The 15,360-nt window shown below is 44.3% G+C and overlaps 5 protein-coding genes across 5 annotated transcripts; 2 read left to right on the forward strand and 3 right to left on the reverse strand.

Annotated features, from left to right (window-relative positions):
• Nucleotides 1–1,369: 1,369 nt before the first annotated feature.
• On the reverse strand, nucleotides 1,370–4,143 carry F5B22DRAFT_612152 (cytochrome P450). The gene is made up of 5 exons (XM_047975329.1): nucleotides 3,297–4,143; nucleotides 3,148–3,247; nucleotides 3,000–3,068; nucleotides 2,338–2,940; nucleotides 1,370–2,271 (listed from the first exon to the last, which is right to left on the reverse strand). The coding sequence occupies exons 1-5, from the start codon at nucleotides 3,678–3,680 to the stop codon at nucleotides 1,841–1,843; spliced, it is 1,587 nt and encodes a 528-aa protein (XP_047829631.1). The 5' UTR covers nucleotides 3,681–4,143; the 3' UTR covers nucleotides 1,370–1,840.
• Nucleotides 4,144–4,319: 176 nt separating this feature from the next.
• On the forward strand, nucleotides 4,320–5,804 carry F5B22DRAFT_612155 (uncharacterized protein). The gene is made up of 3 exons (XM_047975330.1): nucleotides 4,320–4,558; nucleotides 4,683–5,281; nucleotides 5,337–5,804. The coding sequence occupies exon 2, from the start codon at nucleotides 4,884–4,886 to the stop codon at nucleotides 5,205–5,207; it is 324 nt and encodes a 107-aa protein (XP_047829632.1). The 5' UTR covers nucleotides 4,320–4,558; nucleotides 4,683–4,883; the 3' UTR covers nucleotides 5,208–5,281; nucleotides 5,337–5,804.
• A 1,908-nt stretch (nucleotides 5,805–7,712) lies between these two features.
• Nucleotides 7,713–8,762, reverse strand: F5B22DRAFT_637260 (ribosomal L27 protein-domain-containing protein; the record flags this gene model as incomplete). The annotated part of the gene is made up of 2 exons (XM_047977415.1): nucleotides 7,713–8,404; nucleotides 8,534–8,762. The coding sequence occupies 2 exons, from the start codon at nucleotides 8,760–8,762 to the stop codon at nucleotides 7,713–7,715; spliced, it is 921 nt and encodes a 306-aa protein (XP_047829633.1).
• Nucleotides 8,763–9,004: 242 nt separating this feature from the next.
• On the forward strand, nucleotides 9,005–9,950 carry F5B22DRAFT_612160 (uncharacterized protein). The gene is made up of 2 exons (XM_047975331.1): nucleotides 9,005–9,410; nucleotides 9,581–9,950. Exons 1-2 carry the CDS (start codon nucleotides 9,197–9,199, stop codon nucleotides 9,736–9,738), a joined length of 372 nt encoding a protein of 123 aa, XP_047829634.1. The 5' UTR covers nucleotides 9,005–9,196; the 3' UTR covers nucleotides 9,739–9,950.
• Nucleotides 9,951–10,273: 323 nt separating this feature from the next.
• F5B22DRAFT_249351 (uncharacterized protein) lies at nucleotides 10,274–11,848 on the reverse strand. The gene is made up of 2 exons (XM_047969996.1): nucleotides 11,238–11,848; nucleotides 10,274–11,109 (listed from the first exon to the last, which is right to left on the reverse strand). Exons 1-2 carry the CDS (start codon nucleotides 11,305–11,307, stop codon nucleotides 10,445–10,447), a joined length of 735 nt encoding a protein of 244 aa, XP_047829635.1. The 5' UTR covers nucleotides 11,308–11,848; the 3' UTR covers nucleotides 10,274–10,444.
• Between the last annotated feature and the right edge of the window lie 3,512 nt (nucleotides 11,849–15,360).

The raw sequence follows: 15,360 nt of genomic DNA on the forward strand, positions 1-15,360 counted from the left end.
TGAGTAAGCAGGCGTCCCTAGCAACAATGTGAGTTAACATTCATCAGTTGGAGATATTATGAGGTCTTACAGAGGCCAAGAGAAGCAAAGCTTCAGCCGCAATCATCCGGCGATGGTCCTCGTTGTCGTCAATCTCCATCGTCGTTTAGAGCTTCTAGGCCATGAAATCAGTCAGGAAGTCCCCATAATCAGGAAAGAGTGTGTGTGCCTAATGTTGCAAGAGATTCTCATACATACCTGATTGGGAGTACTCTTTCAAGCTTGGACTATGAGAGTGGGTGATTGTAGGGACTCACGAGATGACAATGTGAGCTGTCTGGAGGAAGAAAAGGAAAAACAAACATGGCCTTGTCTTCGGAGGAGAGGTGTAGATTTATGGTGAAGTGCACGCTGCTTAACTGCACGCTGTTTAAGTGAACGCTGTTTAAATGAACGCTGTTTAAATGAACGCTGCTTAACTGAACGCTGCTTAACTGAACGCTGCTTAACTGAACGCTGCTTAGCTGCCTACGCTACATATTTATCTATCAACAGAGTAGATTCTAGTTAATAGTGGTTTACTTCTATCTTCTATGATGAACATAGTATAATGACCAATCAATACAGCTCTGGTACTTCATTTAAGTCTCGTGGCCACACTGTTCATTATATTATCAATGATGATATACTTGTGTTGAAGGGTAGTGTTCTCAAGTCAATGGCTAATTGAGTCTTATGCAGTGTTCATTCACCATGACCAGATATACATCATTCCCCCAAATCCCTATCAAGGACAACTTGGACATATCAATTGATGTGCTGAGCCTGGACCAAAAAGGTCTGGTATCAATGCTTCGACTCACTTTCATTGTAGCATCACATTCAAGGAGCTAATAAAGACATTACATAAAATACACAACACCAATAATGGATTTTGGAGTGATGTAGCCTCATTGAAACAATTCACAATTCTGTAATTTCAAGTTGTGCTACACGTACAACCGCTGTGCCAGCTGAATATGCAGTTCGCCTTGCACTTCGGCCGTACCAAGGGCCATTGCAGGCTGTTCATGATCTTTCAAGACATGCAGGCAATATTGGGCAATATTGGAAAGTGAGGTTATACAGACTTCGCTTCTTGAAACAGACCCCAGAGACCTAGGCGGTCTGGGCTGGCAGACCAGTTGTATATAGAGTCGAGTCAAGCCACCAACAGCCAAGAAGGAGTTGGTTTGGTCAAGGACTCATGCAGCCCTAGTTGTTCATTATAATCTGAATTCCTAGTTCCAAGCCTAGTATCTCTGTCCTTGTTATAAGTTGATTGAACGCCGTAGATCAAAGAAATTATTCCTCTTACCCTGACTTTGGGGTACATCCAGCGTGACCCAGCTAACTATGGGACCTAGGACTCGAGCAGCTACCTAAACTCATGTCCATACAGGACTTTCGTATTTCATTGCGAGTACACTATCCACATGCACTCCATAGAATAGAGACTTATCAGAATTGAGCATCTATTGATAGCAGCCTGGTCCGGAGGCCTTCGATCGTCACGATTTCAACAAAAAAGCGCCGAGACGGACATCCACGAAGAGCTTACGAAGCGATATGAAGATAACGGCAGGCTAGATGCCATTTCAGAGTACCCTAAGAGCAAATGGAAAAGAAAGATGACTGCAGAATTCCCCAAGACTTGTGTACGTAGCAAAAGCGTCCCCCAATGGTCAGAAAAGAGGGCGTTGCAAAAGTAGCTGTAGCCTAGGTGGCTGCAGAGTTATATGCAGAATGATGATATACAGGTTATTTCAGAACATGACCAGAACTATGGTGAGTCGAGCGCACTACAGCCAAACGCAGACGATCATAATGAATCCAGATCTATCTCCTCCTTTCGTCTCCTGACCATGATTTGGCTTTTAGGGTCGACTCGAAGATCGAATCCCAGCTCAATGACCTTGTGGACGTAGTCCTTTGTGGGCTTCAGGTCATACTTGAGAAGTAGATGGACAAGCGCGATCTTGAGCTCGTTCGCCGCAAAGAATCTCCCAGGACAAGCATGGAGACCGTGGCCGAAGCCAAGCGCCTCGGTCCCAGTAGTCACGAGATGTGCTTGGTTTGATTTGCCATCGACGTCACGCATACGCATGAATCGAGCCCCGTCGAAGACGTCCGGATTTTCGTAGACGTTCGGGTCGAGGCGTTTGGTAGAGCGAACAGCACACTTGGTGCCCTTGGGTATGACAGTGCCATCTGACAGCGTGACATCTGCAAGGGCAATACGATGCATGGTTGCTGTAGCAGTCAGATGTGGTCAGTTAGATGACTAAGTAATGAGCAAGAGATGCCAAGCACGCTTACTCATCTTTATCGGCTTCAGCCTCTGTGTCTCCTTGAGAACGCTATCCATCAGCTTGAGATTGTAAAGCGCAGTCTTCGTGAGACCTTCGCTTTTCAGAACCTCTATAACCTCCTTGCGCAAGTCGTTGATCAGTTCTGGTCGCTGAACTAGGTTATGCAGAGTCTGGTTTAGTAGGTCCGATGTAGTGTGAATGGCGGCCATGGAGAGACCAATCTGATAGACAGCAGGGTCGTAAGGGTCATTCTTCGACTCCTCCTCAGCCCAGTCAATAGCATCGTTGTGACGTGGAATTGGCCGACCCTCTTTGCCAGCTGCGATCTTTTCCGCCCGTCTTCTGTCAAGGACTTCTTGAATGATACCCCGAGCTTCATTGAGCAGCCTGCGAATCAATCGGCATTCAGGTAGGAACCAGTGAACGAAGCGACGCGAGAACTTCGGATACAAGCGCAATCTCTTGACCGCGTGCATAGAATTAATGGCATACTGAGAGGTGGTGTCTAACCAGAGCTTATTACGGCAAAGTTCGTCACCCAAGAAAATGCGAGAAGACAGACTTGACACAAACTTCACGCTCGTGTGGTGGACATTGACCTCTTTCCATTCTGCGGGTTTTCGGAAGGTGAGTAATGTGGGATAACAACCCAGGACTATTCTAACTTACCAGGAGAGTCCCCAAGCAGGTTGTGCAGCGCATAGCTTGCCTCCAAGGATACCGGCTTTGTTACCTTCGCTATATAGACCATTTAGCTCGGGGCTATAGGAGGAGGCTGGAAGACACGAAGGTCGGATGAACGTGTGTCGCCACTTACTTAGGTATTTTGTCAATTGATTTCGAGTCACCTTAAGAAGCATGCCGGCGGCCTTCTCGGCGTTGAACGCCTCGAAGCCTGGAAGCTTGCCATGGAAGTCCTGTAGGGCATGTAAGACTAGTCTCACAACGGATAGGAAATGCATTTACTTCTTCAGAGCTGGCGAAAAAGCTCAAATTGGGTTCATTTCGGATCTCCTGGGCGAGGTGATTCGGTGGTAAAATAATCAAATTGCCAGTGTCCGTCGCAATGCGAACTGGCTTGTTGGCGTAATCGTTGTTCGCGGTTTTCAATAGGCTGGCAGCTTTCTGGAGAAAATCTAGCTTGGCCAGAGAATTACTCATGTCAAAACGACTGGGAGTGTTAAGGATCGGCGGCAGCTTTCGAAGTCTCGAGCTCCAGGCTGAATAAGCAACGAAGATAGCAGCAAGAATAGTCACGATCATAGGTAAAGGTTGTGACACGATATGCGGGACAGCGTCGGACTCCAGCCAGGACCAAGTGGTCGCCGGCGAAGGCTGCGCGGCATCCATGGCGAATGTGCTTTTAACGGACGGCTATGCCCAACTTCAGCAATATGGCGACCTGGACGTATAGCAAAGGCGCGCTGCGCTGGACCACTTCCCGCGATATCACGACTGTCTATGGAGACGGCCGGGGAAGATGGGGAACGCAAACGCCGGTATTCACTCGGGGAACGAGATGCGAGGTATTGGTCATCAAAACGGTCAATCATGCTACCGTTTAAGCTAGGGATCTCTTACTGTACACTATTCCAAGCCAAATCCGCCGCCAACCTTAATAGGGTAAGTCCGAGATCTCATAACCGAAACTCAGCCTGCCAGTAGGCAGTCCAGAGGAGTCCTACCAAGCACTTTATGTTAAGCTAGATATCATGACGATATCTCTGCGTTACCACATTGTGCCACCTCAGAATCTTTACCGCCGGAGGAGAAAGGTTGGTTGATAGGACGTTGACATAAGATTCCGGTATCCACAGCGGACAGCTACCCGAGACGCTACTCGGCCACTCCCTGCTTGCCGGTGCCAAGACAATTCAGTATGATTTAGTTTATGCTTACAAGTTACAGTTGTTAAAGATATCCAGTTAGTGAGGTTATCTACACTGTCCTGCATATGCAGAATACAAGAAAGCACGGAGATGCTAAGTAAGATCACGATCAAGTTATGGTGGTGATTGGCAGACGCAAATAACCCATCATGAGGTGTGTTGCCACAATGGCAACCAAATTTACACAATCCTCAAGTGAGTAAAACTTGCACAATTGAATCAGTGAAGGGTTCAAGCTGCTCAAATATGGCTCTGAATTGCCTGCCAGAGCAAATGATACCACATTAAGCAAATAATAAGCAAAGTGCAATGGTCAGACAGAGACAAACTTTCGGTTAGGTAGGTACTCACTATCTTCTACCTCAAACAGTGCCAAAACTTGTTCTCCTCCAGCCTGTGTGCTTTTATGTCGCTGCGTCTTCATGATTCCCTGGCACTGCAAACTCAAACCAACTGAAACCAGACTACTGCACATCTTCGCAAACCTAACAAAACACAAGTACGGCTGATGGAATAGCACAATCAAAACTCACCTAGAGATACGTCAGAACTTAGATATATTGGGTATAAATCTTGCCCCCGCTCTCCCTCAGGACAATCATTCTCTTTACTCCATCATGCACATTACTCAACTACTTCTCATCTCTCCATCATCATCATCATCATGACTTTTACAAACCGCGGTCTCTTGGGTGGCCTCTTTGGATGTATTATTTATTTGGCACTTATCCCCTATAGGATAGTGGTCGGTATGGTTTTGAGGAGCATTATTTCACTCGTTATTACGGTTATTATTGGTGCATTGGTATTCACATCTCCATCTCCATCTGTTTTAGTCTCAGAACTGGCGGCCGCCGTTTCCGACATACTAGAGGAAGAAGCAGAGGAAGAGGGAGAGGTGGAGGGAGAGGGAGAGGTGAAGGAAATAGAGTCATCCTTCCCAGAATCGATGCCACATTCCCCCGTTTCACCTTCCTTCACGGGATAACCATTGTCAACTTCCAATCTGAGCAGCTCTACGGTGAAGCTGAGAACTAGTCATAACTGGCAATTTCGGACGCAGTGAGTGTTCCTGACTTAGAAGATGCCATCCAGCAGTGAACTAAAGGTTTTATAGCTCGCCTTACAATCCAACTTGACCGGTTCTGCCCCAAGTTCTGCGTTAAGATCGTTGGCACAGGAGCGCTGTGGGATGAAGGGAAAACTTTGCGACCTTACAGACCTCGGCCCACTGGAGCTGCTGGTTAATATGCAACAAGTAACAGAAAGCGTTCAAATCCTTTCTCATCTGTAACAAGTCGCGACTGAGATTCTATTAAGGCCGACGCGCCATAACACAGTTTTAATATTCTCAAGACATAATAATCATACTTATATATATCCAACTTCAATGTTCTTTTCAACTTGCTAAGCGATGCTACAACCAGTTAGTGTTTGGTTTTCACTATTGGACAGATCTGTACTCGATCACCTCAACGCCGCGCCATTCCAATGTCGCCCACTACGTCCGGTTCCGAGCACAGCCCCAGTTTCTCGAATCAACATGGCGTGCGCCGTCATTGCGCAGAGATTGGACCATTTCCCAGACAAGTCGTCGATTGGCGGAGTTACGAAGAGCGACATCGCAAGCCCAATATTACAAATCACATCAATCTACTCAGTAACGTTGAGTACCAATTCATCATGAGCTAGAAAGCAAAAACTTCCCATTCCGCGATCAATGCTATTGATATGCACCGGGACATCGATCAACACGCACCGCACCACAATACAGCACAATAAAATACCACTCTGCTGCTCAGCTCGCACCTTCAAGCCTTCTAAGCTAAGAGGGGGGGAAGAAGAGGAGAACGAGTACAAACGCAAGTCGGGAGTCTACGTACGGGAGTCCTTTCTGAAAATCTATATAAGGAGTCTGTCTCCATCCCCTAATCTAAATATATAACTTTTCTTCTTCCAACTGCGATTTGCACGTCCGCCGACGCTTATCGGAGGCTCGATTCGCAAACCCTCATGCAAAATCTTCGCGCACTCTCTCATTACCCCTCATGAGGTTTCTCCCTCAAGGAAATCAGCCATACTCCACGATCTTCGCTCGCCGCAACCACCCAAGTCTCAACAGGCGAATAGTACAAGTATCGACGTGCTCGAAGGGAGAAGGAGAGGAAAGGGGATGAAGAAAAAGATTATGGAGAAGAAATACAAACAAGAACCTTAGTCATGCAAAGACAGCTTCTATTCTGATAAGAGCTTTTCGACGAAGCTTGACCAAACGCCAGTCCGTAGCACATCACGAAGTTCCTGAATCCATTTATCGTTATCATCAATGATCTGTCGTAACTTGGTCGCTCTGCACGTTGGGGAATTGCTTATGCTAAATAGAACATAGATCACCATGCAGTTTATCAAAGCGTAAAAAGAAACCTTAGCTCAGTTCTTTGAGCTCTCCGCCTGTCTGACGCATCAATGGCTGAATCTACACTTTCCCTCCTGCGATCGCGCGACAATGACCGGTTCATACATACCATGGACGCGTTCCGCCGAAACGACAATGATATCACGAATCATCCTCCGCTCTCATCGATCAATGGTACCAAGCCGAGGGCATTCTACTCGTTCCATAGACGGAATGTTCCTCTTGTCTAAAAAGGTACTCTGGGATTCTGATACTACAGCATATTTCACAATAGAACAATTCTACGATCGAGACGCATGGACGTGGATGTCAACGAAGAAAATCTGACGCCTGACTGCCTGCTTCTAAATTTATATATATATATACAAGATCGCACATATAATAGACCCAAATACAAGCGTCGATAGCCAATGATGGAAACCCCGACCTCGCCTTTGATATCGGCCTTGCGCTTTCTCGCTGGAGCAATGTTATTATCAGCCGGAGTCTCAGCATGACTCTTTCTACCTCGTGGCTTTTCCGAGTCCTCTCAGGTAATTTCTACCGCTCTAATCTCTTTTCCCGACCGTCCAACAATGTAAGTTGGTTTCGGTCCCATCGCTACGCGAATCTTATCCTCTGGCGTATCAAGGCAGAACTCGACTCGACTCAACTCAACATGATGAAAAGCGTACTCACCTGCCTTCTGCTTCTGCTAGTATAGCACCTAACCATCGTGTTTCGATCATTGATTCTCATTTCTACATCTCATATCTTCTCTCCGCCTGTACTTTACACTTTACACTTTCCTCTCCTGCCCGCATCCTGTTCATCAAGCTAAGGATAGGATAGGAACGTGGCAGCGATATTATCGAGGCAGACATATAGATAGATAGACAGGTGTTTAATACATTTGATAATGCGATGATAGTACATAAAGCCGCGTATACTGTCTGTCCTCAGTGTGAAACATCCGAGTAGTGTACGTAACCCATCGTGATTCTCCTGTAGAAGATTGACGTAGTCCCATTCTAGCTGGGTCTATTCCGCGGCTCTTTTGAAACCCCATCATCATCCGCCTACGAGGCTCAAGCCAGTCTACACATCCGCCCTAGTCGCATCCGGCGTCGTGGTCCCCGTCATCGTCTGCGCCCCGGCAGCAGCACCACCACCCTTCTTCTGCTCCGCCATGCGCTTCTTGTAATCCGCTATCTTCCTCATCTTCGCCTTGCGCTGCGCATCGAGCGCCTCCTTGCGTCGCGCAATCTTATCCTCCCTCATAGCCCTCATCTCCAGGCCAATCGCTCTCGTCTTCCTCCTTCTATGCTTCATCGCGACACGACGTGATCCCATCTTCCGCTTCTCGGTCCGGACGAGCGTGCCAAGACGCCAGTTCTCCTCGCGGTACGCGTACGATCCGTCTTGTACGAGCTTGATGATCCGCTCGTCGCGCGGGTGCGGCTTACGCCCGCGGCCTTGGCGGACGACTTGCGTGGGGATGCCGGAGGGGGATAGATCGGGTTGTGGCTGTGGAGGGGGGATCGGGACGGAGACCATGTTCAGCTTGCGCTTGCGGACGGCGTTTTTGGGGTAGGGGAGCTTGTCGGACTTGTTGAAGACTACCCCGATGTATTGTCGCTTGGGGTGCAGCGAGGGATCGCGGTAGTATTTCACGTAGCCTGTGGCTAGGGAGAAGATTGTGTGGTCCCGACCGATCCCGCAGTTTTCGCCTGGAAACCATTTTGTGCCGCGCTGTTTGTAGATTATGTTGCCTGGTATCACGTATGAGTCTGGAAAGCAATTAGTAAAATGTTCGTCGGTCCATCCATCTGGTTGTTCGCCTCGTTCATTCAATGCCCCTCTGAACTCTTGATTCGTATGCTGCAGGAGAGTTACGAGCCGATGTGTAATAGACGTACCTCCTGTCTTCTTCGCACCCAACTTCTTGGGAATCGTGCTCGAATCTCGTATTTTATACGCTCCCTGCGCCTTAACGGAAGCGTGTCTGCGGCCTTCAACCACGGCCCCGGTTCCTATCCTCAGCTGAGCGAATATATCCTGAACATGCCGTATCGTGGGAGTCGTCGCCGATCTCGTGATTCCAGATGTAGCGGCCACAAGCGGCCGCCTCAATTGAGTCACCCGCATGGCTTGGAAGTGGTCTTGTGGTGGTGAGGGTCGAACTGATGTTGAGCCCGTACCAAGGTGAGCTTTCTCATTGGACTGGGGACCAAAATTTCTGCTTACATAAGTCGGCGACCCCCATTGACTGCTGTACTTGTACCTGGCCTAGGCGCTGTATTCAGTGGCTGCGATAACGATAAGACCCATACCTTTGGGGGGATGTTGCCAGCGATGCAGCTACGTAGGCTAAAGCTGTCGCTGCTGTAATACCTACCTAGTAGCCAGGTGTAAGTGCAACAATATCTCGATGAGAATACCATACAGGAAATAAAATATCACGACGACAATACCTGGCCATAACGAAACACCATACCTAGACCAAATCTCGAAATAGCCATCTTATATATACGACAAGCAACACAACACCCAAATCGCATCAGCCGGCGCAAAAAAGAACCATGTATCCCCACAACCCATTCCCCTTGATCGTCCTCGCGCTCCTGGCATCCGTAGCCCAGGCACAATTCGGCTTCTTTGACCAAATGTTCGGGCAACAAGGCGGACAGCAGCAGCAGCAGCAGCGGCCACAGAACGTGCCAAGCGACTCCTCGTTCTATCAAGCGCAGTTTGAGCGCATGCATTGCGATAATTACTTATGTCCCGATACACTCGGTAAGCCGCATTTCCCTACACATCCTACATACATCCCTACATACATACATACATATACACATACATACATACACCCACGCGCACACATATATCTACATCTCCTACCGCTGTTTCTCCATGAATACTCAAATAGAGAATTAAGAACGTAACTAACCGCGTTCTCTATCTAGCATGCGTACACTTCCCGCACCACTGCCCCTGCGCCTGGCCCAACCACGAAGATAAATTCGAGACAGGCGACGGCCACAGGATATGCGTTTCCAAGGGTGGTTTCCGAGCCGGCGAGGCAAGCAGGAAGGTCGAATTAGCGCGGAAAGGGCTGCTCTAAATCCATAATTACAATATCTACTACTAAACAATTACATAGTTACACATCCTTTACAGACCATGTTACTTTCTGCATCTATATATCTACATATAGCTCTCGCGCGTGATAGCGTGTGATATGGGGATACCTAGGCATGGAGCATTTACGAATTTCACGATGGCGTTCTCGTTTTGTTTCACGAGGTAGAATTAGATAGATAGGCGGGACACTTATTTGAATCCGAATCCTCTCGGTCTATGCTTTCTTCTCATTGAGCCTCGTTTGTGATTTAGACCCGACAGCGAGGTCCTTGATATCATCCTATTGTACAATGAATTGATAAAAGAGGTAACCGCGGGGAACAGAGGGGATTTGGAAACTTTCATTTGCGCACATTGGAATGGAATGTGTAAGGTCTGCTTCTCCTTGCTTCATCCGAGTAAGGTACGTGGCAACATATATCCTTGACTCAAGCCAGCGTTGAATTAAGAGGGGTTGGGGGGAATAATTTAAACAAAAGGAAATATGGAATATGGTAATGTGGCACGACTGGCCAAATTCCATATAATATGCATTGGTGTTCGCGAGGACATCCGCGATAGAACCCTGTTCATCATCCCTTTCCATGTTCAACTGGGAATATCCTTCGACCTTTCCTTAGTATGCCGTATCTCTGTCTCTGTCTTCCGCTTCCTCCTCCGAGGCCGGGGGTGCTCGCGCGCCCTTGCTAGTCGTCAGCGCGAACCTCGGCACCATTAATGGTAGGCATCGGTGGCGGGTCGTCGTTCTCATCCATGTCGTCGAGCTCTTCCGGGTGGCCGAGGAATTTCGCAACGCCCTTCATCTCGTAGTGCTTCTTCCTCAGCTGCTCGAATTTGCGGTGCTTCTCCCTCTCCTCGGGTGTCATGCCGATGTAGTCTTGCTCAGCGTCATGTTGGGGCGTGGCATCCTCGTCGCTAACGTGAACCTTGCTCTGCTTTCGCGCGAACCCGGAGTCAGGGATCTCCTCCTCAGGCTCGCCCAGTGAAAACCCCGATATCGGATCCCCATCGGCCATCTCGTCGTCTTCGTCCTCTGACGGCTCGTAATGTCGGGCGTAGGGTGTCTTTGGCTCGGTGATCTTCATGGTCGATGTGCGCTCCTGTTCCGTCAGGTATAGATTTGCCTCGTCCCATTGTAGACGTTGGTTGCCGGCCGGGTCGTCTGCTCCGCCGTGGGAGAATGTGCGCGACGATCGGCGGCGGCTGCCTCCAGGTCGGCTGGCGCTACTAGACGATCGACGATGGCCGGCATTCGTCTGGGTGTTGAGAATGGTGAGTTCTTTTTCGGACATGTCTTTTTCTTTGACGGGTGACTCTGGTGGAGACTTTTGGTAGGAGTTCTTCAAGATGCCTGGTTTCATCTGCTGTGTTAGTATTCTACTGGCGATGATGTAATGAGGGAGAGAGACAAGGAGACGAGGAGGGAAGGGGACGAGGGAACCGATGGACTGGAGTGGGTGAGTCAGGCTATCTACATACCTTTAGGACGTCGCGCACTCGGCGCGGGAGGCGCATGAATGGCCTTGGGACTGGTTTCAACGGTGGCCATTTTGATGTTTATGGATTTGAAGAGTGATGGTAGGTTTGGAGAAGTAGCACTCGGTGAGTGTGTTGAGTGAGCGGTGCGCAGTGGGTCGAGGCGGGGAGAAGTACAGTAGGAGGTAGCTTGTCCTAGGCTGCTTTCACCAGTGAAGTGGCGGGGTTGGGCTGTCGCCTGAAGGACAAGATACCGATACCGTAGGCGGCGGTACGTTGAGGGGCTCGGGTAGAGGGGATCGTGAAGCGGCAGCAAAGCCAAGGATTGTTTATTTGTTTGGATTGACTGCCGTGTTCCCGAGGAGATGTGGCCAAGGATGTGGTGAATAGAGTTGATAGAGTTGGTTGGTAATAAGAATAGTATGCAAGCGGGGAGGATGGTGTGAGGTAAATTGAAGTAAGTTGAAGGTTATTTGAAACGCTCGGCCTTGAAAAGAGCAGGGTGTACTTTATGTCACTGGCCGTAGCCCAAGCGCAGGATATAAGCTTGAAGAATTATGCCGATGCTAATGAATGACTGGATGACAGAATCGATGGACAGGAGGGACGAATTGGCAGATGGAACCAGGGATCTGGGGTGGAAAATAAGTAAGTATGTATATAGGTGGCTAGGTCAAGTCTCAAGTGAAATATCGCGGGGAAAGCTCTTAGTCACTTGCGGAGGTGGAGGTGGAACGATGCGGGCGATGCAGCGTGGATGGAGAGAGGGATGGGATGGGATGGATGGATAGATACAGGTCACTCACTATCTACCAGCCCCTCTCGATTGTTTCGGTATCAAAAGACACGAGATTGACAGATCAGGTCAGGAATATTTCACTCCCTCTTTGATCTGTAGGCGAGTACTTTAAGCCTCTATCTACAGGGAAAGGACCTGCTTAATTCAGCAACAATGGATGGTCCAGCTAACGTGCCCCAACCCGCCAATCTCGATTGTATTGTAGGTATCGTGTACCCTAAGTGCGCATCAAACCGAGACATTTTATTGATTATTCTTTTCGGACACTTGCATGATTATACCAAGTAGCTACTGATAAGCGTGTTTAGACTATTCACAAAAAGTCTCTCAGTAGACAACATGTACTTCGAATAAGGATGAGAACGCTAATTCTTACCATTTTCATGCAAAATATACGAATCCGATGTAGATCTATCGATGGCATTGTCGATTACGAGGGTCGAATTTTTAAATTTTTTCTTATTCCGGCTCTCCCAGGATCATCCTACATATCACCCTACATATCACCCTACATATCACCATCGCCTATAAACGCGAGACCGTGGCCAATTGTGTGCGAATTCACACCACAAATCGTCTGCCTGTATGGGGGGTGTAGAGTACAAATGAGGAGGGGGAATGACCGAGCTGAAACCCGCAATCCAATTCCCTTTCTTCATACTTCATACACCCTACACCTCGTGACTTTTTTTTCCTGGGACCGTCGTATTCTCATTGTCGTACATCATTCATGTCCAATCTAGCGACAAATAGAGAACGCGAGTGGCCTAGGTAAGTACATATGTATCCCTCACTTAGCTTACACGTAGTACCTATTTACAAATCAAAAAGGAGCCAAATCTAGATCTTTCCTTTTCAGTAGCATTCGCGAACGACGTCCTATCGAGCACCCAATACAATTCCCCTCGCAAAGTCGGGGTCCAAGGTGTCGTCATTGCCAAGCATTGTCATGGTTGGATCGCTACTACGAAGTACCTAAGGTAGGCAAAATCGATGAACAATGGAACCGCGTGGGATGTTGGGTACTTCCACATTCCGCGCTTGAAGGGCATGTACCTACACGCTTCCGTGACTGACTCCATGAGAATGTGATAGGTATAGGATACACATTACCAACACCTGAACACCATGCAGAGTCATGGTTTGGAAGAAGTACAGTCTACATAGCCCACACTTATCCCAGAGTGCGTCTGCTGACATCATGATATGTAGCATCCCCCATTGTAGGAAGATCCTGGCAATCTGCTGCATCTGTTGTATTGGCTTGTATGAAGTTGTAGAAGTGGTAGTAGTCTAATTGTAGTACCACTGTATACAGGATGCTACTTATAATGGGGATAACCAGTGTAGGTTAGGTAACAAGGTGCCCCGGGCTAAAAATGCCGATACCCTCATCGTTGCTAAGATAATTACATTTTCTTAAGGGTTAATTAGCTTTTCCTAAGCTAAACCTTTTATTTAGCTAGTCTTTTTAATCTATAATTTATTAATAATCCTCCTACTTTATCTTTTAATTTTATTAAAATAACCTATTTATAATATTTAAATCCTAATCCTATATATTTTAATAAATACCTTTTCTTTTAATAATCCTTATTAACTAGTTTTTATATATAAAGTTTAATATATACTTTACTTATAAAGGGAAGATAATATTTAAATATATTTATAAGGGATATAAGCTTAAGGTAATTTATAAAGATAACGTTATAGATTTTAAAGTATAAGGGGAATTTTAACTTATATATAAAGCGGTTAATTCTTTTAAAGATTTTAAAAGGTTTTATAAATTGTTATCCTAATTTCCTTTTAAAAATAATAGCTTAAGGAATATTATAGCTTTTATATAATTTAAGTAAAACCTATTAATTAACATTAAAAAATATAGGTTAATAATATTAATTATAATAAGCTTTAATTATTATTAATAATAAAGCTATTATATTATATGTTTTAATTTTAAATATTAGGTTAAGTTATTATTTGTAAAGAAATTTTAAAATAAATTTAAATATAAAGCTTAAGATTATTTTATTTAAAGTTATTATAGGTAGGTTAAATTTTAAAAGTTAGGTATAATGTTATAAATCTTTTTAATTTTATAATAGGTATTTAATAAAATTAAAGCTTAAAAAAGGGAAAAATCTCCTTTAAAGTATATATAAAAAGGGTATAAGATATATATAAAGTATATATATTATAAGGGCCTTAAAATACTATAGTATAATAACTATTCCTTTTTCCTTAATTAAGTTATTTTTAACTTAATATATAATTAATTTATTAATTAAATATAAAATAAAAAGTCCAATTATATAAATATATAATATAAAATATTATAATAAATATATTAATATAGTTTATTTATATAAAGCATTATTATAATAAAAGTATATAAATATTAAGCTTATATTTATATTATAAATTATATATATTATATATTACCTTTATAATAAAATTTATATATATATTCCTATTAATTATTTATTAACTTTTTCTTTTCTTTTTTTCTTTTTTCTTTAATTGCTATTAATTTTAAAAATTAGTTTTAATTAAAAACTATTATATTACCTTTATCTTTACTTTATTTCCTTTTCTTTTTTTATTATATTTGTATTATTATTACTATTGTTTAAATTATACCTTTTAAAGGTAAAAAGGGTAAAGGTAAAGCCCAAGCCCTAAAAAATAACCGCATTACCTATAACGGTAAGGGTAAAGCATTACTACCACCACCGCTATCCAAACACAATAAGGATATAAACGAAAAACGCGTTAATAACAAAATACTTACGCCGCCACCGCTAGCACCACCAACACCGCCACCAGGCGGCAACAACAACAACGATAACCACAAAAAGGGTAGTTTAAGCTAAAGCTACAACAAATCTATTAACCCTCCACCTAATAATCATTCAAGCTATAGGGGTAACTTAAATATTAAAGGTAAAAACCCCTAAAAAAAATATAAATAATTTATAAAGATAAAAAATTAACGTTATAATAAATATATTAACCTTATAGCTATATTATTTATATTAATATATTATAGTTATATTAAATATATTAAATATATATATTAATTTAATTTTAATTTTTTATTTAAACTTAATTATTTATTTAATAAATTTAGCTTTATTAATTATTATAAATATATTAAAGTATATTAAATATATAAACCTATTAATATTTTTATACTTATATTATATATAAATTATTATTTATTTAAATTTAACTTTTATTTATAATAACTTTTAAAATTATCCGCTTTATTAAACTCCTTAAATAGAATTAATAAACATTTATACTTAAAATAATTATTAATAA

The sequence above is a fragment of the Xylaria bambusicola genome (genome assembly GCF_022495145.1).
Source record: "Xylaria bambusicola strain CBS 139988 unplaced genomic scaffold F5B22scaffold_29, whole genome shotgun sequence".
In the NCBI taxonomy this organism is placed as follows: Eukaryota; Fungi; Ascomycota; class Sordariomycetes; order Xylariales; family Xylariaceae; genus Xylaria; species Xylaria bambusicola.

Excerpts from the sequence above, each read along its gene's own strand:
- F5B22DRAFT_249351 (XM_047969996.1), bottom strand. The coding sequence starts at position 11,307 with ATGGCCACCGTTGAAACCAGTCCCAAGGCCATTCATGCGCCTCCCGCG. Across the intron at positions 11,110-11,237 it reads GAGTGCGCGACGTCCTAAAG|GCATCTTGAAGAACTCCTAC; the intron begins GTATGTAGATAG and ends AGATGAAACCAG.
- F5B22DRAFT_612152 (XM_047975329.1), bottom strand. The coding sequence starts at position 3,680 with ATGGATGCCGCGCAGCCTTCGCCGGCGACCACTTGGTCCTGGCTGGAG. Across the intron at positions 3,069-3,147 it reads TCAATTGACAAAATACCTAA|CGAAGGTAACAAAGCCGGTA; the intron begins GTAAGTGGCGAC and ends TGGTCTATATAG. Across the intron at positions 2,272-2,337 it reads GCTGAAGCCGATAAAGATGA|CAACCATGCATCGTATTGCC; the intron begins GTAAGCGTGCTT and ends TGACTGCTACAG.
- F5B22DRAFT_612155 (XM_047975330.1), top strand. The coding sequence starts at position 4,884 with ATGACTTTTACAAACCGCGGTCTCTTGGGTGGCCTCTTTGGATGTATT.
- F5B22DRAFT_612160 (XM_047975331.1), top strand. The coding sequence starts at position 9,197 with ATGTATCCCCACAACCCATTCCCCTTGATCGTCCTCGCGCTCCTGGCA. Across the intron at positions 9,411-9,580 it reads CTTATGTCCCGATACACTCG|CATGCGTACACTTCCCGCAC; the intron begins GTAAGCCGCATT and ends TTCTCTATCTAG.